Below are 22647 nucleotides of genomic sequence, written 5' to 3' on the forward strand. Positions count from 1 at the left end.
TTAGCTGTTTTAAGACATTTTAGACAACAATAAACCATAGACACCACAAACAAACCTCAAAGTAAATTAATTTTAGTTTCCTACCACAGAAACATAAACATGTCTAATCTGAGATTGATTTGAATAATATATAACGAACAAATTCAGTTAATCCTCATCAGGGCAAAATCTGACATTTTTGAGCGTCGATTCTTATGTATTAATCGAAAGTTTTGTCAAATACGTGCCAGTGGCAAATGTTTCTCACACTTGATCCATTCACACATTAACCAAATCAAGTGATGTACTTTTCCACATTTTGTAGCGTTACAATCTGGAAGTGAAATGGACGTGTTTGGGATTTTTTCAATTTGATTTACACAATATATCTAACATTTAAAGGTGGAAAATATTTTTTATTGTGACACAAATGTTGTTAATGTTTGTCACCCCCTGAGTCAATACTTAGTAGAACCACCTTTGGCTGCAGTTACAGCTGTTGGACAGCTTTACACACCGGGATCCTGATATTTTTGACCATACTTCTTTTTAAGCTCTGTAAGTCTGAAAGGACACCATTGGTAAATAGCCATTTTCTTTGTCTTGCCACAGATTCTCAATCAGACTGAGGTCTAGGATTTATCTGGGCCATTCCGACACGTTCAGTTTCTTGGTTTTGAACCACTGCAGTGTCGCTTTGGCAGTATGCGTAGGTTGTTGTCCTGTTGGAAGGTGAAGTCTCTTGCATAGATTTTCTTACAGGATTTCACTGTATTTGGCTCCAATTTCCCTGTACCTGTTAATGAAAAACATCCTCACACTGCCATGCATCACTGTGGGGATGGTATTCTCAGGGTGATAAACAGTATTGGGTTTCTACCAAATGTAGCACTATGTGCCAAAAGTGTATGGGAAGAGCATTTCACATCTGGATCTAGATCTAGTATGGAACTCTCCAGATAGCCTTGGCCTTCTAGAAACTAAAGTATGCCCTTTCCTATCCAGCCGAAAACCACACAAAGAATGCTCGACAAAGGGTTAGGAAGGACAGTTCTTGTTAAACTCCACTTTCTGCCAGCCTGGGTTAGCCATAAACTGCCCTTTGAAGCTCACCTAAGGTTGTTTGCAATATACCCAACAATCATGATGGACAGGAATCTATGATACCCAGGAATCCAAGCCACTCTCTTCCAAATGGAGCCAGGAAGACAATGGGGAAGAAAGTTATCCAAACATACCTCCTTTTTCATGTACTGTGTTGTTTGTGTGATATTTGCATGCTATCTTATTCCTCTGTTTTCTCAAAGACATAGGAAACTAAACAACTAGCTCATGTTTGGTACATATGCATTATACAGTCACACTTCGAATTTTGGAGTAATTCCATGAATGCATAAAAAATGAAAACATTTTATGAACATGCAAAAAGTCCCCAAAGTGCAGACCTTGGTGGAGTTCCACCCCAGGACTTCCCTTTGAACAACAACCAATTAGTGGCACTGAATGAGGAGCGTCACGAACCCTGACCCACCTCATCTCACCATAAACATCTGTGAGTTGGGCATTAGATTTTCTTCCACCAGATGATTAAATTCATAGAGGATTGACTCTAAATTCTGGCTCATCCCATCTAAGTCTCAGCCAAGTCTCCACTGTTGCAAGATGTAGACACAGATGTACTTCAGACCTTCAGTGCTATCTCTACTGAAGAATTATATAGGTCACAAAGTCACAAAGGCCTTGTCCAAGATCTCTGGACAAGCTGACTCAGCTGAGGCTAGGGCAGTGATTTCTGCTGAAAACTGATCATTGCTGTTAGCTAGAATTAGTACTTTAAGTAGATCAGTCTTTTGCCCACTTCACATAATAAGTTCCAAACAGCTGTCTGCCGTTAGGCTTCATTCCTCTCACTTGAGCTATTTTGTATAAAGTCAATACATATAATCCCAGTCCATTAACATTATCAATGTGGAAAAGTTCAAGGGAGTGAATACGTATGCACGGCACTGTATGTTCTAAATATAAGCTGTCAGACAGTTACGTTAGAATTTAGTCTGCTGTACTTTTTCAGGATAGCATATCTGGGCCTAACGCTGGGCCTCAGGACAGCTTCCTTCTTCCTCTGTGCACTGGGTTTGCTGATCTTACAGTGGCATATCAAAAGGCAGAAGACCAGAACAATCTCTAATGGAAGCACTGTCACAGAACTGCAAGCTCTGAGAAAAGAGGAAATCAGCAACTCGGATCAGTCCCCACGGACCTCAGATTATGACCCCGAGAAGGAGACACGCTTGTGACGATGCTTTTATTTGTTTGTAGAGCATAAAAATAAAATCTACTGAACAATGTGAAGTACAGGACATTGAAATTCTGACATCGGAATACGTCACTGAATGTACATGGTTGTAGGCATAAAAAAAAAAAAAAAAAAAAGATTTCTTTAATTATCTCAATGTTGTTTATTGTGGAAAAGCTTACTTTTTAACAGGAAAGCAAAAATCTTATTTTTGTCTGTATTTTTCTAAATACTAAATTTAATATACTGCCATGTGAGTGTACTACTGGAATGGTTCAAATTAAAATGCAATCCATTTTTTTTTTTTTTTACAATAATTTAGAGTGCTGTTAATGGACATTCAGATGTTATCAGTAGTTAGTTGTATATGTATTTTGAGACAAGACAATCAACAATTTTAAAGTTACCAATGCTGAGTATTTAGTCTGAGTACTGATCTAGAATCTTGCCTGCAGATATCAGAGGCACTGGGCTTAACAGAACAACTGTGTTTATTTGTGCATCATGCACGCTTACAGTACATGTTTGGTTTTTTTCTGGGACAGCTTGCATGAAGCTTGCAGTTGTAGCGGGTTCGCAGCAGCGACAGGCAGAGAACAGATACACAGAGGCCACTGGAAGGGAATTAGTGCCAGGTTTATTAAACTATTCACAAAAAATACTAAAAATAGAAAAGGGGAAGCATGCAGGAACATTGTGAAGGGCGTGCAGGTGGCAGCTGGTGATCAGTCGTGCCAGCTAAGACTGGTCGCACGAAGAGAGCTGTACATCATTACAGTGGTCGTCTTTATCGCCACAGTCCTCTGGAAACAATTCACGTTTGTAAACCAGTATCGCTCACCTTACTGCTCCCGGCGCACCCTTTTATCCTCTTCCGCTGTCTCATGCGTGGTTTGTACCACCTCACCCCTCAGCCACGTGCTGATCCTGTGCAAACCACTAGGGGTGCTGAAAGGGAACATTCCTTTCAGTCCCCCAGCGGCAGTCGTATGAGGAGTGATCTTCTTCTCTGGGGCGCGTAGCTCCGGTCCAACATCAGCCCCCCCACAAACCGATTTTTGTGTGTGCTGCCACCCACACCTTGCTTGGTGACTCTGTTGGCATTTGGTGCTTCCACCTTGTATCAGCTGCGTCAGAGTCATAAATCTCCCACTTACTCTGCAAAGGAAAGGACTTTATTGCATGGATTAATGAGTCAGACCCAGTTCTCTGTGTTCCCTCTTTTCTGCTGTCCTCCAGACCTGTATTCGCCGGAAAGACGCTGGGGTTTAATAATCTACAAACAACTTTTTAAATGCCCAAAAAAAAATTTACCTCTGACATCTCTCTTCATTCTCCAGGGATCTGTCGAGCACAGTAACAAATTGGTTAGTACATGAGTAGCTTTTAACTTTTTGTGAATACCTGCTCCATTTTGAGCCCTCCTGCTGTGTCTCTTATCTCTATATAGGATGTCCTGATGGGGGCCCATTTTGGGATGTTCATCATAGGTTCTACTACTCACGTCCTTCAGATCTTGGGGAAACACACCTTCCTCTGCGCATTTGCCTGTAGCCTTTGTGGCCCTTTACTCCTCAGCAGGAAATCATTCTTGCCACTCCACTTCCCGAGGTCCTGGGGGCTTCCGTCAGCCATGTTTCGGACTCTCCAAGGGTGGGTGCACAGGGTGGGTTCTCCATGTGGCGGGCCCAGTTGGCCAACAGGGGCTTTCCAGTGTGAGCAGCGGATAGGTTTCCGGGGGGAGGGAGCTTGTGACGTCCTGGGCCGCACCGTGCATAGGGTGGCTATGGCTGGTCGTCCCCTCTCCAGTCAGTTGCTGTTCCGGATGGTGAGGTGGAGGACTTCGGGGCGGGTGAAAATTCTTGCTCGTCGGCTTTCCCTGCTGAGTTCCAGTCTACAGGCTCCTTTTTGGGTCTCCGGCTGTTCTCCAGAGTCAGCAGAGATTAAAACTCCATAGTTGCCAGCTGTCCTTGCCTCTTCGTACAGTACTGGCACGAGGATACCCGTCCTCTCCCTTTTTGGCATTTCCTTTGTCCAGGCAGCCGGTTCGACAGACCTTTCCCATTGTCTGTCTGGGCGAGTCTCTGGTGGGTGGGTTGAATAACTCAACAGGGGCCGGAGAGGGGAGCAGCGTTGGCTCTGGTGAGTTTACTCTCCCATGACGTTCTCAGCTCCATGTACTTGTTTCCGGTGGGGTTCGTGTCTGTGCTCAAAGGCCACATTCTCCACCAGTGTGGCGGGTTTACAGCAGAGCACAGACAGACAGAGGCAACTGGAGGTGAATTAGTGGCAGGTTTATTAAACTGTTCACAAAAAAATACTAAAAATAGAAAAGGGGAAGTGTGCAGGAGCATTGTGAAGGGAGTGCTAATGGCAACTAGTGATCCCTCATCCCAACTGAGACTGGTCATGAGGAGAGAGCTATGCAGCATTGCACCGGGGGTTCTGAAATGAGGAAAACATTCACAGAGAAAACAACAACAATGGGCAACAGATGGGCAATCTTTATTGGCCCAGTCCTCTGGAAACAATTCAAAAAAAGAGACAGAGTTAACTATTTTAGACCAATGTCACTCACCTTGCTGCTCCCGGCGTGCCCTTTTATCCTCTTCCGCTGTCTCTGTGATGGTAGAGAGCCACCACTGCAATCAGTGCTCACCAGACGTGCGTGGTTGGGACCGCCCCGCCTCTCAGCCACGCACTGATTCTGTGCAAACCACTAGGGGTGCTGAAAGGGAACATTCCTTTCAGCATGCCAGCGGCAGTCCTATGAGGAGCGACGTTCTTCTCTGGGGCGTGTAGCTCCAGTCTGACGTCACATTGTTCATTCCATAGAATGAACTACACACAGGAGCTCCTCACAAGATTTATGACCAGGAACTCAGAAGCGTAGCCCAGGAGCCACGGACCACTCGGAAAGAGCTCCAGAAACACTTTTTGTCTGTCATACTACACACCATTTTTGGAGAAGAAATAGCACTGCACATCACCCTAAAAACACTACACCAACAGTGAAGTTTGGAGGTGGAAGCATCATGGTGTGGGGCTGTTTTTCATCACATGGTACTGGCAGACTTCATATAATTGAAGGAACAATGAATGGAGGCCTTTACCGGGAGATTCTTGAGAAGAATCTGCTGCCATCCACCAGGATGATGAAGATGAGATGTGGGTGGAGCTTCCAGCAGGACAACGATCCAAAGCATTGTGAGAGAAATTGAAACACATCATGCTTTAAGTGAGGAGAGGTACAGCCAGAAAGACTGTGTCAAAGGAGGAGTTTGGAGAGGATGTGGAACAAAGACTTTCAGTTGTGGTGGAGCTTAGCTTGCAGGTGAAGTTCTCTGTGTAATATTCAGTTTACCTCCCCACCCACACCTATGGTCATGAGCTGTGAGCAGTGACCGAAAGAATAATGTTGCTCTGTGTCAATCGACTTATCGCACGATATATGGAAGTGAGCTCGATCATTTTTGGTGATGCGATATATTGCGATTGATCATTTTTTTCATTGAAAATAATGATTATATTCATTTTTACATAAAAATGAATGTCACCAACATTTTAGTCGATCGTACCGCCTCTGTCATCTCGTCTGTTTTCCGTGGTAGAGATGGGGCTCATGCAGAGTCTCCACACACACACACACACACACACACACACACACACACACATACACATACACAGCGGACAGGGACAGGTGTCCACTGCGTGATATAGGGTTTCATGACAACTACAGCCAGTTAGACAGAATAAGTCCCAATGGACTTGGTTTCAAAGCTGCAATCTTCAGCTCCGGTGTGGGAACATTTTGGCTTTAAGCCGAATGAGAGCACAGAGCCAATTAACGTGAACGATCCAGTATGTCGACTTTGTTTAATAATAGTGGCAACGAAAAGAGGCAACACGACTAACCTAAAATCTCACCTAAAACATAACCATCCCACCCAGTTTTTCAACTTGGGAACAACAACCGCAGCTGGAGGTGGAGAGAGGTCTTCCAGACAGTTATCTGTTACAGATGCCGTTTCCCGGCAGTGAAAATATAAACGTGGCAGCGCGAAACGGCGCATGCTCACAGATTGCGTAACTCGCTATATAGCCAAAGAGATGCAGCCATTAACCACGGTCGAAAAACCAGCATTTAAAAATATGCTGCAAACTTATGACAAACAGTACAACTTGCCAAAGAAAACATACATCTCCCAAACTGCCATTCCATCCTTGTACATCAAAGTAAAAGACAACATTCTGAAGGAGATATGACATCTCCTTTTACTGCAATTACATATATGTGGTCAAGCTCAAATACCACCCCATACATGAGCTTGACCACACACTACATAACTGCTGACTGGACTCTGCAGTCAAAGTGTTTAGAGACCAGATACATACCCCAGAAGCACACTGCTGATGTACTTGCTGAAGCCCTTCAGTCTGCTTTAGCAGACTGGGAATTGGATGAGCGCAAAATGGCCTGTATAACTACAGACAACGGTGCTAACATTGTGGCTGGAATACGCAATCTTGTCTGGCCATGGCTCAATTGCTTTGACCACAACCTCCGTTTGGCTGTTTCCCCTGGACTGTACAGTGACAAGGGCGTGCCATGGGACTTTAGGAATCCTGAGCTGGCTAAAGAAGAGAGACCTGAGAAAGACACAGACTGAAACCAATGTCCCCCAACACAATCTAGTACTGGTGAGTGATGATAACATGTCATTATACAACACAAAATATTTAAAGAGTTAATATAAACTTAATCAGAATTATTTGTGATTAAATTAAGCAAATTTAAAAAGTAGTATTTGTTGAATAATGTTAGTATCGACGAACTAAAGAATATAAAACCAATGTTATCTTTTCCACAGGATGTCGCCACACGATGGGGCACCAAGCGAAAAATGATAGAGAGTGTGCTGGAGCAACTCCCATCCATAAAACATGTCCTGGTTGAAGATCGAAAACATGGCCACCTCAACCCAACCTGACAGGATGTTTCAGTGTTGGAATCCATTAACGCAACCATGAAGCCAGTGGCTGATTTCACGGATGTCCTGTCAGGGGAAAAATTTCACTGTGTCCTCAGTAAAACCTGTGCTGGGATTACTTAAAGGCGAACTTTTATCACCAGACCACAATGACGCTGCACTGACAGCAAACATGTGGGTATTGACAGAGAAATACAGCCCATCTGAAATCCAAAACCTTCTGACAAAGGCCACCATCTTGGATCCAAGATATCATGGCACCATGGAGGATGCGGAGATCTTGGATGAGGTCAAAGAAAATCTCTTGCAAGAACTACTAGACATGAACAAAGAACAAACAAAAAAAGTAGAAAGTGCCAATGGTGAGAGCTGCGTTAAAGCTGCAGGGGGAAATGAAGGATCTGAAGCTGAACCTCCAGCAATCAAGAAGAAGAGGCTGTGTGAACTTCTCCAGAACAGAACCCAACTTACAAGGCACCAGACTCAGGCATCGGTAACAAAAAGAGTGCAGGCTGATGCAGAGCTGACCAAGTTCCTCCAGGAAGAAGCACTTGATGCATCATCTGATCCCTCGATGTGGTGGTGTAATAACCATAGAAGATTTCTTCTAATAGCCAAGTTATCACAAAAATACTAGCTCAGAAAGAATGTTTAGCACAGCTGGTAACATTGTTACCCCAGAAAGATCCTGCCTTAATCCCCACAGGGTAAACATGGTGTTCCTTTCCCGGAATCTGCCAAACAATTAAAAATGGATTTGGCAGATTTGGCCTGTTGAGCCATCTGTGCCTCTGTGTGAGACTTTAAAAGTCTAAACCGACTTTGTTAAACATGTTACTTTGTTTTCTTCTAGTTCTTGTTACCTTACAATTTTTTTTTTTGTTAACAAAGGTGTATTTATTATTTATTTATGTTTTATGCATTTAGGATATATTTTTTGGCATTTTGATTCCAATGTCTAAATATTCTTAAGAATTAAAAGTTCTTTGTTATTTGAAAGAGTGTATTTGCATTATTATGCTATTATATTGTCATTAAATAATCAGCGGCATCAATCAAACGGTCTTAAAATGACAATAATATAGTTTATCGCAATGCATTTTGGGACAGTATGTCACACAACTAAAGTAGTTATCGTGACAGCTCTAGGCATGTTGACAATCTGGGACAGCCTCAGGGTACAGCCGCTGCTCCTCCAAATCGAAGGGAATCCCCACTAGAGCTGAATCAGATCTCCAGACAGACTCAGGACCTGCCTGAGAAAGTATATTTCACAGTTGACCTGTCTTCATGTCTGACCATTCCCCAGGATTTATGTTATTAGTCCACAAATGAAGTTCAGTCATTTTAGTAATCCGTTTTAAAAACTTCGTTCATGTAAACATCACATCAAAATCCACTCTGTTTGTAGTTTATCAGAAACAGTAAAAAAAAAAAAAAAATAATAATAATAAAATAAAATGATGAAAAGTGGAGGTATGTACATTGTTTTGTTTAACATATGAGAGTACTGCAGTGAGCAGCAGCAGTGCTGAAATGACCCCATCTGAAGTTTTCTTTTGTAAATTGTTTTACTTGTAGTATATATTCTTATTACAAAATACCAAGTGTCAATCACTTATCACTGTGTGCTGCTTTCTTCATCCCCATCTCCAAGGTTCATTTGTAGGAAACTTAGGCTATTTCTAACCACAGAAAATGTACAACTAAACTGGTTGCTATTAAATCAGCAGGTAAACAATGGTTGACGTGTGCAGTGTGAATTGTTCACAAATATTAACACAGTACATAATTACATAATAAGTAATAACATTTAGCTCTAGTAATATATTCAAATTAAGCAAATCACTAACTTGATGTAATATACAATTTTCGTTTAAGTTAAACCTAAGTAGCCAGTTTTAGCTGTAGGTAAATGGATGCAGGTAAAATGAATACGAGGAAACGTCGTAGCTAGCATGAATTCGCTTTTTCACTAAAACTACCTCTATGAGCAGAACTTAGCAAGCTAGTTAACAAAATGATGGGTAGATGAAACAGCAATACAAAATCCTGTTCCAGGTAAATTGAATAAAACTGACATTTAAATAGCTTTAGCAAATGACATATCAAACCTCTCTCACAGATCAAAACTGTTTTATTCAATTAGCACATTTCTAGCTAGCCATTAGCTAACCCTGCCTGTATAATAGCTTAGCAGAAAGTTCATTGTCACCTTACCAGTGGAATTTAGCTAGGCTGCAGAACAAGGAAAGAATGTTATATAATAATGTTAGCTGACAGAAGGTTGCAGTCTGTAACATTACAAATGGTAACCAACGTATTAAAAAAAATAAATAATAACAGGGATTTTAAAAAAAGGGTTAAAAATATATATGAACAAGGCAATTTCAATTGTATTTTTTTTTCAGTGTAGTTAGCTAAATGTATATTGCAAAATTAGCTTAACTACACTGAAGAAACCATTTCTAATCAAAGGAAGCTGAGAGAAGATGAAAACAATGATACGACCATCTTGCTACTGTAAAATGCACCTGTGTAGTAGATCAAGTTAGCTTGAGATCCATGAGAGCAGAGTATTTTTGTGGATTTATTTAACGAAAGATCAAAAGGTTGAATAATAAAGACAATTGTACGCAGCCTTCTTTGCTCATATTTACCAAGGGCGCCAATATTAGTAGAGGGCACTAATATATGTATAAAATTATTGGCACCCCTATGAATTCATATGAGAAATATATTTTATTCTCATTGATAAATGCTCATGCTCACGGTTAAATATGGAGGTGGATCTTTAATGTTTTGGGGCTGTTTTTCTGCCAGAGGACCTGGACATTTTGTTAGGATACATGGCATCATGGACTCTATCAAATATCAACAGATATTAAATGAAAACCTGACCGCCTCTGCCAGAAAGATTCAAATGGGCCGTGGTTGGATCTTCCAGCAGGACAATGATCCAAAACATACATCAACATCAACACAAACATGGTGACAAATACAAAATAACCAAGACAAACATACATACATATCAACAGCCAACTTGACAAGTATATTCCGATAACTCCTGTAATTATATACTTTTGTGTGCGAGTGTGTGTGGTGTGTGAATGCAAGTGTATCTGGCTGTGGAAGCATATAAATAAATGAACATCTAGAAATGTATAACAGACATGACAATAGTAAAAACAAATAATAATGACAATAATAATAATAAATTCATTTCATCATGAGTGAGGGGGTTGGAGGATGAGGACAAATAATAATAGTAGTAGTAATAATAGTATTACTACTACTACTAATAATAATAATAGATTATTTTAAGACTGCCTCTGATCCCTCTGTGACCACGGCCTAAGTTAGTGCCCCACCCATGTCACGCCACAACGGACCATCAAGGAGAGATGCCGCAGGGATCAAGGCCCGACCCCAATCCGCCAGGAAACTCCCACTCTAGACCGCCACACAGATGCCACGCTTACCTTTTCTTTTCTTTTTTTTTGGTTGCGTTCATTGTTAAACTTGGAATAGATGTGTATGTGTGTCAACTAGTATATGATGCATTAAAAAAGCAAGGCATGCAGCGTAGAACCAGCTCAGTGCAAAGCCCAGGCCACCACACCCTCGCCACTGTGTGTGTGTCTATAGGTCCATATTTCCATGTAAACAAATGTGTGATATTGTCCACACTAACTGAGTCATATAAAAGGTCAGATTTTCCTCGAATAATCTCTTCTATTGAAGCACGTGTTCACACGAGACTCCACTGGATTTGATCTAAAATAGATCATCAGGTGAAGCATAACTACCTCAAACAATTATTTACAAAAGTAACAAAATGATTGCGAGTAGGATTGCTATACTGCCCTAGTGATCACAAGTCATAGCAATAATTTATCAACTGACAGGATCAATTCGAATTTTTTTTTTAAAAAATGACATACCTATACATCACAGACAAATACATATACACCAGTGTCTGGAAATCAGTTCACTCGATACTTCTTACACCCTCACTTATAGTTTACTCTTCTTAATTGAAGTTTGAAAAAAAAAATACATTGCTGCTTTTTTGTACAAATTTTAAAAACGTATTTTATAAACTTAAATGTATTGCTTTGACTTTTCACAAGAGTTATACAGAAGGAATAGAGGAAAAAGTAGGAAAACATGCACCAATGCAAACTATACATTTCAGCTAAATAGAAAGACGAACATCTGATGTATTCATATCTTGAATAACAACTTAAATATACAGTACTGTTTTAGGCAGCATCATTTTGTTACAGATGTTTATTTGATCACTTCTGCATTAGTGAAACGGTAGAAAAGTTTCGTTTTCCCAAACATTACTTTCACAACAAGAAAATAAATGTGACCGAAAAATGTTTGTATGTCAGTAATGAAAGCAACATATTACATCAGTACATCACTTTTCAGATAAAAAAAAAAGAAAAAAAAGTTCGTTTTTTATTTCTTGACATGTGCCTAAGACCTTTGCATGGTACTATATATTTAAGTCTAGAAATCGGTTATTGAAGGCGAAATAATACGATCTATGTATAAAATAAGACAGGTCCTCTCCAGTAAACAACATTTAAAGATAGCAAAAAGTTCACTGCATTATTATTGTGAATGCTACAATATGCAAAACATTCCTCTGCTGCTTTACAAGTTGTGTCAGCTGTGTACGTGTTTGATAAACTGCGGTGCTGTGAGGTCACCCTGGGCCTGAAGGTAATGACACCATGCTGTTTCAGGATAGCGGCTGAATTAAATGCTATTCTCAAATATCCTTCTTATCTTCAATCTCGGTGCAAGCCTAGGACAAAAACAGTAAATATTTGGGTTACAAGGAGGACTTACAGTCTTTGTGAGAGTCACGTCATAATCTGCAGCACCTCATAATCTCTACGTTCCGACAAATTCATTTAGAATATTCGATTCATGCTCAAACGTCAAGCGCAAAGAGCAAATGTATATTAAATTTCAATAAAAGTGTGTGTCTGCTACGAGTGATGAGATAGATGAGCTGAATAGCTAAACACTCCTAAGATGAGAATCTGAGGATGACTAGAGGTGGAAACTCTCAGAGAGTAAAGGAAACAGGTGTTTTATTGTGTGTAATACTAGTTTTAACAGTAAAGCTAGTTCATAAAGGATTTGGAAACGATTACCTGCAATTTCATTTGGTTTTGAAGTAAATGGTCGTAGTCTTTGGCTAGGGCCTCAGTTTGCTTTTTAATGGCGTCTGCTTCTGACTTGGACTTGTTCAGAGCTGTAAAGTCAAAAGCAGTTACAACCAGCTTCTGTACATATCCCATAAACATTTAATATTAGAGCACAATGAGCTTTTATAACGACTAATCACAGACACCTTCACATACTTATACGCAAGAAAACTGGTTTTTGTATGTCAGAGATAAAGCTACACACATTGCAACACAGCATTGTGAATGGAAGTATATATATATATAAACTATATCTAGATCAGCGGTTAAAATACACTATAAGGCTATACATACATAAATAACGCAAACACAATTTGTTACAAAGTTGCAAAGATACTGGTTACAAAGTTTGTTTGTTTATTTAATCCTTAACAATGAACAGAATTTATATTGGGATACATTCTGTCTAAGAATAACCGTAATGGGTTTTAAGCGAGGAGTATACACTCCTCGCTTAAAACCCATTACGGTTATTCATTAGATATCGTATTTCTCCCTACATAAGCTAGAGTTGTTTCTATCTACCTGGGCAGGTCAGAGATTTAACTTGAAGCAGAATAACTGAAAAACAGTTCACAGTTAACGCAGACATCATTATTAAACCAGAAACAAACTATGTATTAAACAGCAGCAACAATAATAACCAATTTGATTTGGATGTATTCTTGCCTCATAGCCCTGGAAATAAGCTCAGGATTAACGTAGACCCTGAAAAGGATAAACTGCTTACTGAAGATGAATGAATGAACGAATATGTTATGAATATATTTGTGGGCATCTATCTGTATTCCATTTAACTGGATTTTTTTTTTTTCTTGAACTCAACTAAAAAGTGGGCAAAATGTATCTGATGTTGTGTTTGATCTCTTTGGTCAAGCGTGGAGGTCATCAGCATGCAAGTGTCCTTAGGGGGGGTTTTCTTATCACATGTTCTTTTGACATTGTTTATTGTGGGGTTTTTTCCCCCTTTACATTTTTGTGCTTAATCCTCACACTGATCTCTGTGCCATTTCTTAAACCATTGGGGTTTTAATGTAAAATCAGAACTACATGAATGTGTTCATCTTAATTGCAGTTGAATGAACGTTATTCGTTAATTGGAATTGTTCTGCTAAACAAATGAATCAGATAAATGAAAATAAAAGTAGTCACAGGGAATGAATGCATCAACTGATTCTTAAGTTCCTTTTCAAGCAATAAACCTGAGTAGACAATTTCATTTCATGTATTCTTTCCTTGAAAGCTCAGCACAAAGCATTATGACACTCGCTGACTAAATAACCTAACGCGTCGGTCATTCAGGTCATGCGGGACACTCTGAGCGCTGTTTACATCTCAGTTATTTCATCTGAGAGCCGTGGCAGACAGTGAAACGTGAGATTAACCAACCGCATATTCCCCTACATCAACAGATATCCAATGCCAAACAAGGAACACGAATCCTTGCCACGTGCCTGCTGTTTATGCTGCTTTTAGTACTAAATCTGAGCGACAAACACTTCAATTAGCGTTATTCGATTTTTCTAATATTTGATAGTTAGCTTCATATTGTGAGCTAAAAGGCTCTGCACATGAACTGTGGAGCGGCCAATCAGTTTGTGGAATGAATAATAGATTTTTATTTATTCATTTTGGGTTAAAAACAAAACAATCCTCTTTAACTGTGAGGGAAGGTAAACGTTCGTTTGAAATCTCTGTTGATGAGTAGCTAGCTTATCATCAAGTCTTATCTCCAAACTCCTAAATGTTTTTGAATAAACATCACATCTCGCATGATTTCATTTCTTTTCAGATTACATGAATAGCAGAACAGGCTATAATGTTACATGCCTTCAGTTCGTCAGTTAGGAAAGTTACACTGGACAGGGACGCCATGTTTCGAAAAAAGAAAAAAAAAAAAGAAGAAGAGAAAAGACGAATTTAATTTCTACAAACGTTTGGCGATTATATATTAAATATTTAATATTAACACTTGTCCCTTACCTTCAGCAGATGTCTTCAGCTCCTGTTTGAGTTGGGACACCTCATTCCTGAGGCGTTCGTTTCCCTCTGCCTTACTTTCATCTGTGCAATCTTTCAAAGCCTAAAGTAGTGGGGGAAATGTACTCTGTTGATTCGCCCATTGAGCTGGAACTGAAACAATTAGTATATCTGTGCGCACCTAAACCTAAATTACTGTTGCAGCTACAGTAAACACATTCTTCATAGCCGTTAAGAGATAATCGGAGTCTATTGGCAGATCTGGAGGACATACGAGTCAAAGGTGCACAAGGCCTGACATGTTTACGCAGCAGTTAGAAAGATCAACAAAGACTGTACGACAATGCTCCCATGACTTTGTTGAAAGGTACAAGGAGGTACAAGTGTTAGCCTTTGCCCCTGGTGGTTTAGGAGGGGTGTCATAGAACATAGATTAACCAGTGGTACAAATATATGCTTCACTAACATTTTGACCCTGTTATTTGTTTATTTACTTATTATAACCAACCAGCATTCAGCCATAGCTACAATCATAATAATGGTACTTTTCTGCTTGGACTGAAGTATCTTTTTCCACAGTTAAACATAATTCGTGTAACCTGAGATCTAGCACTTGATTAACTCAACGGAATGTTTAAAGGAAAAAAAAAAGAAAAACCTGCTCAAGCTGCTCAGTTTCCTCCATATATCGTTTGGCAGCCTTATTAGCGTCCTCTATCTGGACATGAAGGGCCGAGTTGGTGTTTACAGCTGCCGCAAGTTGATTTATCAGCTGGATGACTCGTTGCATGACCCTGCCATGTAAATACGTAAATATGTTGTTAGTAAAAACACAACTGACAACACAACGGTTGTTCATTATGTTGTTAAAGGTATTAAGGATATTACAGCCACAGGAGGAGGGCGAAGCCAGAGATGTACAGGTTCCTCTGAGATCTAAACAGCTTCATATGCACATGGTCAATCATGTTAGGGTACATCTTAGATTCTTTATTGATCTGCGCGCCGGAGTATTTCCTCACCTCCCTCACAGCATCTATAGTGCAATATAAAAGACTCTTGTTAGACCGACAGCCTAAAAATACACCAAACAAAAAATATCCTGACATTTCTAGGCATTTATAATGGCAGTGACGATAAACGCCCATTACAAACCTGAATGCAACACCAACAAAATGTTTATCTTGTATGGACCATTACGACATGTTCTTGTTAAGAGTGAAAGAGTGTGGTCACTTCACATACCCAGAAAGAGAACAATGAGGATAATGATCATTGCCAGAAATCCTCTTTTCCAGACCCAAGCAACATGATTCCATATGTTCAGATTGAAAATCATCTGCCATCTGCACAAAAGAATAACAAGCCAGGCATAACGGTTATGCATGGTATAGAACATTCCCAAACGTTACCATGCATAACACACAGATAGAAGGAAATATATGCTATCTTAGTGCTGTCTTGGTAGTGATTAAGCACTAGTAATGGGAATTCTGTGAGTCAGAGAATTTGGCTCAGCACACCAATAATAGCTCTTCCAGTTCAAAAGCCAGTTTAATCTATTGCTAAGAAATGTAATGGAATCTTACTATACCTTCTGATTAACAATTATCACTATACTCGATAAACAATCTATAATCTGTTTTTGTGTATATCTCACACTAAATTGTTTCAGAAATGAAAACAAAACCTAAGATAAAACAAAGGCGACCTACATAAACACAAAATACAGTTTTTTAAATGATAATCATTATTATTTAATAATTCATTTCAACACTATGAAGTTGGGTAAAAGTTTTTACACAGTAACACGCGATGCCAAAATGGAAAGAAATTCCAGAAATGATGAGGGAGAAGGTGATTGAAATACATCAGTCTGGGAAGGGGTATAAAGCTATTTCAGAGGCTCTGGGACTCCAAAGAACCACAGCGAGAGCCGTTATCTCCAAATGGAAAAACTCGACACAGTAGTGAACCTTCCCAGAAGTGTCCGTCCTTCCAAAATTCCTCCAAGAGCACAGCGACGACTCATCCAGGAAGTCCCAAAAGAGCCAAGGACGACATCAAAGGACCTAGAGGCCTCTCTTACATCAATAAACTTCACTGTTCATGACTCCACTATCAGAAAGACACTGGGGGAAAATGTCCTCCATGGAAGAGTGGCGAGGTGAAAACCACTGCTAACCCAGAAGAACATTCAGGGAATTTTCCCAATGTGGGATCAATTAAATTTTTATCGCATCTTAAGTCTCATCTGAACTTTACCAAAACACACCTTGATGATCCTCAAACCTTTTGGGAGAATGTTCTGTGGACTGATGAGTTGAAAGTGGAACTGTTTGGAAGACAGGAGTCCCGTTACATCTGGCGTAAACCAAACACTGAATTCCACTAAAAGATCATCATACCTACAGTCAAGCTTGGTGGAGGCAGTGTGATAGTGTGGGGATGCTTTACTGCTTCAGGGTCTGGGCAACTTGAAATTATTGATGGAAACATGAATTCTGCTCTCTACCAGAAAATCCTAAAGGAGAATGTCCGGTGTTCAGACCGTAAGTTGAAACTCGAGCGCAACTGTAGTTAAGTCCACCTCTCAATGGCTCAAAAAAAATCTAAATTAGTGTTTTAGAGTGGCCTAGTCAAAGTCCTTACTTAAACCAACTGAGATGCTGTGGCAGGACATTAAACAGGCAGTTCATGCTTGAAAACCCTTCAGTGTGGCTGAACTAAAGCAGTTCTGCTAAGAAGAATGGGCCGAAAGTCTGATCAGAAGCGTTTGGTTGCAGTTATTGCTGCTAAAGGTGGCACAACCAGATGTTAAGCTTAAGGGGGCACATTAGTGATATGTATTGGATAACTTTTTTTGCTTTAATAAACATATTAAAAAACTCTATTGTGTGTTTACTCAGGTTGCCTTTGTTTTATCTTGTATTCTGCTTGAAGATCCAAAACTTTTTAGCATGAGATATACACAAAAACACAAGAAAGATCCTTTTTTTCACAGCACTGTAAATACAGAATTCCTCCTAGACAGCGTGTTCACTCGGTTCCAGTTCACCTTTGAGCTGAGATGAATGGCAGGCAGAGCAGGAGAAGAATTCCGATTTCTATATAGAGGAACAAAGCCACTGCAGTCCACTGCAAAGTCATCTTTATAGACCCGTATTTCCTGTCAGGAAAACAATAGACAGAACAATGTCTATTAAATCCTGCAAATAAATGAAAACCAAAATGATTTCATGTGATTCACATTACACATTAATTTGGGATTCGTCCGCAGGTAAGACGCACGATGTATGTAGCTTGTAAAAAGTTACACTTAAAATTTTAAGGCAATCTGTTTCCTGACATTTCCCTTGGTAATGTGAATGCTTAGATATCTAAATATGAAAAATATTGTTGTTGTTGGTTGTTTTTTTTGTTTGTTTTTTTTTTTAAAGTTCTACTTGGTATAATATCCAATAACATCTTGTTATTTATGATTTATTTATGTTCTAAAGGAAACACTGCTGGAACAGTGAATTACGAACATGCGTTGGAGACATGTTGGAAAAATAAAAAAAACAAATTCAAATGAATGCAACAAGATTACGGTCCCGTTTTAGTTCTTCTGCTGATAAGCGTAACTCATAAACCACTCTAAAGGAACACTATTTAGTATGGTTCTTCACAGAAAACAGTTCCAGAACGGGTACTGTTAGTAAACTTGTTTTTTTTAGAACTATATAAGACTATAAATTACTTTCATGATGGCAAGAGCGTCAGTCTTTTTTTTCTTATAAGTCTTATAAGGCATTTGATTTAGTGACGTATAACTTCCGAAAGCTATTCATATCGGACCTTTTTTGTATAAAAAATCTCTTGCAACTCAAATGTAAAAGTGATCAGCTAGAGGAGGAGGAGGAGGAGGAGGAGCTGATCCTCAGACAGATTCTGGGAGATGGATGTTCCCGTCTTCCTTAATCATACCTCGAAGTCCCTTTTTGCTTTAAACACTTTTTGAACTTCTGGATTATAATTAAATACAGGGGCGGGGGGAATGATCAGATTACCAACTAAAGGATTAATAATGTACTATCTTACAACTCAGTATAGATTATAATGTAGCTCCTGACTCTAGGTTACATTCATAATAATAATAATAATAATAATAAAGATGAAACCCCAGTGTCCATGTGAGAGAGCTTTTCCAGTGTGTCAACATTTTTGAGTGATATTACTCGTAGGAAACTTTTTTTTATTATTATTATTTCAAAACAAAACAAAACAAAACAAAAGTTAGTCAGACTGTTGCTGAACAAGTTTAAACGTCTAACTTTAAAGGTGTAGATATGACTGCGTCTCTCCAGGGAACTTCCGGTCCTGCAGTTTAGAATGTATGCATGCAACAGCACCTGTATAGTTAAAACACCAAACAAACACCTGAATAAACTGTAATAACGAGGGAAAGACCAGCTACAGCGTTGAACTGAACACTTACCTCCGTGTAATTCAACCGAGAAACATCATTAAACAGTCCTGATAAACGCACCAGAAAGTTTCGAACTAGAACCGTCGCGTAATAACAAAGCGCTTTTTTCCCCCCTCTTTTTTACTTCCGGGTCAATGTCAGCGTTTTCTTTCCTGTTAAAATGAAAATGTAGACAGGTATCATGATTAAACCGTGAAAAGTACACGAGAAAATGGCCTCAAGTTGAATTCTGATGATATATGTAACTATAATGTATAATTTGTATCGGGTTACTATTCATTACTGTATATAGTCAGAATATCCTAATATTGACTCACTGACCACTTTATTAGGAACACCTGATCGTGTAGCAGCAGAACAATGCATAAAACCCTATAGGTACAGCTTCACTAGCTTCAGTTTAATGTTCAGATCACACAACAGAATAGTGAATAAATACCAGATCATAAACGCTCAAGTCTCGATAGAGTTCACACAGAATGGTGCAGCTCTTCACACCACAAACACTCTTTACAACCGTGGTAAGCAGAAAAGCATCTCAGACCATCAAACCTCGAGCTGGATGTGCTCTGACAGCAGAAGACGGCAAGGAATTTCATCTCTAGCAGCCAAGAGCAGGACTCTGAGGCTACAGTGGGCTACAAACACAAACTGATCAGCGGAATTCGACTTGTGCGCTTTCTCCCATGAAAACAGTCATGAATCACTCGAAAAAACATGAACATCACACATTATTCTCATGGTAAAGCTGTATTTTACTCCTAACTTGAATTACATTCCTTTACTTTGGATCCAAAGTGTAATAACACATATCATGCTCTATTGCTTAGAAAAAGGGCAATGCCAAAATATTATAATAAATGCTTTGAATTATTGAATGAATCGAGTCGTCGCACGTCGCACACACACAAGGAAGGATGTCTGTCCAAACTGCTCCCTCATCTGCAACTATACTTCTGTGTAATAGGTATTTAGATTGACTTTTTTCCCCGTTACTATTGCCCCATTATATTTACCTTTTGAATAACAAAATCAAACTTGAATTCGGATTCCTCCCACAACTAAACATAGACTTTTTTTTTTTCTTAAAAACAATCTTCATTTCTTTATTTAAAAAAAAAGTACATTCAATTGTTTTTAACAAGTGCAGAGTATTTCTCAGCTTTCTGCATTGATAACTAGAAAGATCCGTAAGTCTTCTGAAGATAATCGACGATTGCAGATGTACTTGATAAACCATTGAAGACCTTCCTCTCCGGTTGAGAAGTGATGTTTTCTAACATGTATATAAGGTGGTGGTGGAAACACGTAAATGGGGTCCCTTGCTCCAAGGCGATTTTCACCCAGTCCCACAAACACTGTAATGGAGTGTGTTCATAGCCTGCAAACAGAGCTGGATTGGCCAGTAGCCCCCGAGCGGACATCACTCCTGTAAAAGATGGCAAATGTCAATAAAGATCTCTACATGTTCCCTCATGTTAGTACAAAACATACAGAAAGAAATAAACACAAACACAAGAAATACTGCAATCTTCATCAAATTCACACACACACACACACACACACACAGAATGTCTTTTGATTCTGTACTTATAAATGTGAACCAGAAAATAATGTATTCTATATTTTAAAAAGGTGCTTTAACAAAGTATTAAAGGTGTGCGGACTCGTTTTTCACTAGAATTTTGTTGGTCGTAATATCACATTAAATGCGGAAAAAGATCTGACATGATTTATATTGGTTACATTTTTATTTATTTTTTTATCCACACTCACCGTCCACTTTAATAGGAACACGTGTTCTGTACGATTTTATGCACTGCGCTGCTGCCGTACGATTGGCTGATTAGATAACTGCATAAACGCACAGGTGTTTCTGATAAAGTGGATGCTAAGTGTACATCTTTTATACATATTCCGCTCAAATAATTACTTATGAAAACCTAAATTAGCACATACCGTCCACCCCTGTAAGCTCACACACGGCCTGGACGTCTTTGGGATTTTTAATATCGCCGTTGGCGATGACTGGGATGCGAAGGCTATCCTTGATGGTCTTGATGGCATCGTAATGCACCGGTTGATGTCTCTCATCAGCTGTCCGCCCGTGAACTGTGATCCATGACACCCCTGCTGCTTCCACCTTCTGACAAAGATCTACAGTCTTCCGCACATCCTTATGAATTCTGGAATTAAACTGAAAATCTAAGCAAAAATAAATAGACAGATTATCCAATTAGATGACTACGTCTAATAAAAAAAAGTGTGTGATAAGCACGGGTACCTGATCTTAACGGACACTGCGTAATTGGGTTTGTCGACTTGGTTCCTGACATGTTTCACCATGTCTTTTACTATTTGTGGTTTGTTAATTAAGCATGCACCGTAGCCCTCTGCCATAGCCCACCTGCAAATGCACATAAACAAGATTGACACCAAATCAAATGATGCATCTTCCCACAAACGCACCGAGACCTTCTCAGCTCCCTCCTAATGTCTCTTCTGCCTTCGATCATGTATTTTAGTTTTAAGGATACCTCTGAGGACAGCCGCAATTCAGATCCACACCGTCTGAGAAAGGGGCAACCAAGCTAGCAGCAGTCGCAAGTGTCTGAGCATCTTTTGCAGCAAACTGGATGATCAGCGGTCGGTCAGCTAGGTCAGAAAGAAGGCATGAGGTGTGAGCTATAAGAGTGTGGCCAAACTTAGTGTTAAATCAGACTTACAGTTGGTAGTGGTGAGTTCACTGTCCCTGGCTTTAGCAGAGCGTATGAAATCAGCTGCAACTATCATAGGAGTGAAACACAGGTCGCAGTCATATTTCCGGACTAGAGATCTGAAGGCCAGCCTGATGGACAAAACAATATGTCACTCATATGGAGGAACAGTCACACAAATGGATCCATACTGTATGCATTTCCTGTTGGTTCGACTTACTTTGAATAGCGTACCATCGGGGCACACACTTTTACAACCTTGCCGTTTTCAAACAGGTCCATGATGTTGTTTTCAGAATAAATACAATTCATTAGTAGGAAACTGGAACTACGTTGATATTAACACGTGACAAGTTGAATAGCGAGGAGTTAAATGATATCAAACTGCAGATACGACTCTGACATGAGATAAAACCACGTCACCGTTTCTAAAATAAATACATAAATAGATAGATAGATAGATAGATAGATAGATAGAAATCTGTGCAAATTCTTATTACGCGTTTGTGCAGAATTTCAAAACAACAGGTTAAGCCTGTATTTCCTCTGGATCATGAACGTGTTTACAGTAAAGTGGTCCGCGTGGTCAGATGTCCCCCCCGCACCTACACCCAGGTCTTTCAGTTCCTACCTGCGTTTAGTTCCTATGGACCTCTTTTTAATATCTGGAGCAAGTAAAACGTGTATTGTGTGTAGGAAACATAGGGACGGTTTCCCCTTCTTCCACGACTTGAGAGTGATATCTGTAGACAGGAGGAACAGTATAAAAGCTGAGGGGAATGATTGTTAGATATTATCCAACATCCAAGCAGTCAGTTAGAAAACAAAGATCTAGGATAACAACGTGCACAATAGAGAAATAGAGGTTACCTAGTCAGACTTGATTAAAATTGATTTTAAGTCGTAATCTATATAAATAATTTTTTTAATGATTTTTAAAGACAAACTGTGGTGTACGTTGTTTTTTTCCAACCTCAAAACT

At 39.5% G+C, this 22647-nt stretch overlaps 2 protein-coding genes across 5 annotated transcripts in view; one reads left to right on the forward strand and one right to left on the reverse strand.

Moving 5' to 3' along the window:
• The window catches only part of slco1c1 (solute carrier organic anion transporter family, member 1C1), a 48874-nt gene extending 46513 nt beyond the window's left edge, over positions 1–2361 (forward strand). For 2 of the 3 annotated variants that reach the window (XM_053650203.1, XM_053650205.1), the window contains one exon: positions 2051–2361. In XM_053650203.1, the coding sequence (XP_053506178.1) occupies positions 2051–2276 (226 nt within the window). In that variant the 3' untranslated portion in view covers positions 2277–2361. The remainder of the gene's footprint in view (positions 1–2050) is intronic. The other variant, XM_053650204.1, reaches the window with a different exon arrangement.
• A 9180-nt stretch (positions 2362–11541) lies between these two features.
• Positions 11542–22275, reverse strand: LOC128623530 (tRNA-dihydrouridine(20a/20b) synthase [NAD(P)+]-like). 2 transcript variants are annotated; one of them, XM_053650631.1, is made up of 12 exons: positions 21886–22269; positions 21675–21796; positions 21486–21603; positions 21233–21355; positions 20904–21134; positions 17536–17646; positions 15723–15823; positions 15366–15513; positions 15136–15271; positions 14481–14580; positions 12444–12544; positions 11542–12088 (listed from the first exon to the last, which is right to left on the reverse strand). In XM_053650631.1, the coding sequence occupies exons 1-12, from the start codon at positions 21975–21977 to the stop codon at positions 12053–12055; spliced, it is 1419 nt and encodes a 472-aa protein (XP_053506606.1). In that variant the 5' UTR covers positions 21978–22269; the 3' UTR covers positions 11542–12052. The 2 variants fall into 2 exon arrangements, with proteins under 2 accessions (XP_053506606.1, XP_053506605.1); XM_053650630.1 differs by lacking the exons at positions 11542–12088; positions 12444–12544; positions 14481–14580; ... (2 more) ...; positions 15723–15823; positions 17536–17646 and adding an exon at positions 19158–20377 and having other exon boundaries at positions 20908–21134; positions 21886–22275.
• Positions 22276–22647: the final 372 nt, after the last annotated feature.

Source organism: Ictalurus furcatus, chromosome 19 (genome assembly GCF_023375685.1).
Source record: "Ictalurus furcatus strain D&B chromosome 19, Billie_1.0, whole genome shotgun sequence".
Taxonomy (NCBI): Eukaryota; Metazoa; Chordata; class Actinopteri; order Siluriformes; family Ictaluridae; genus Ictalurus; species Ictalurus furcatus.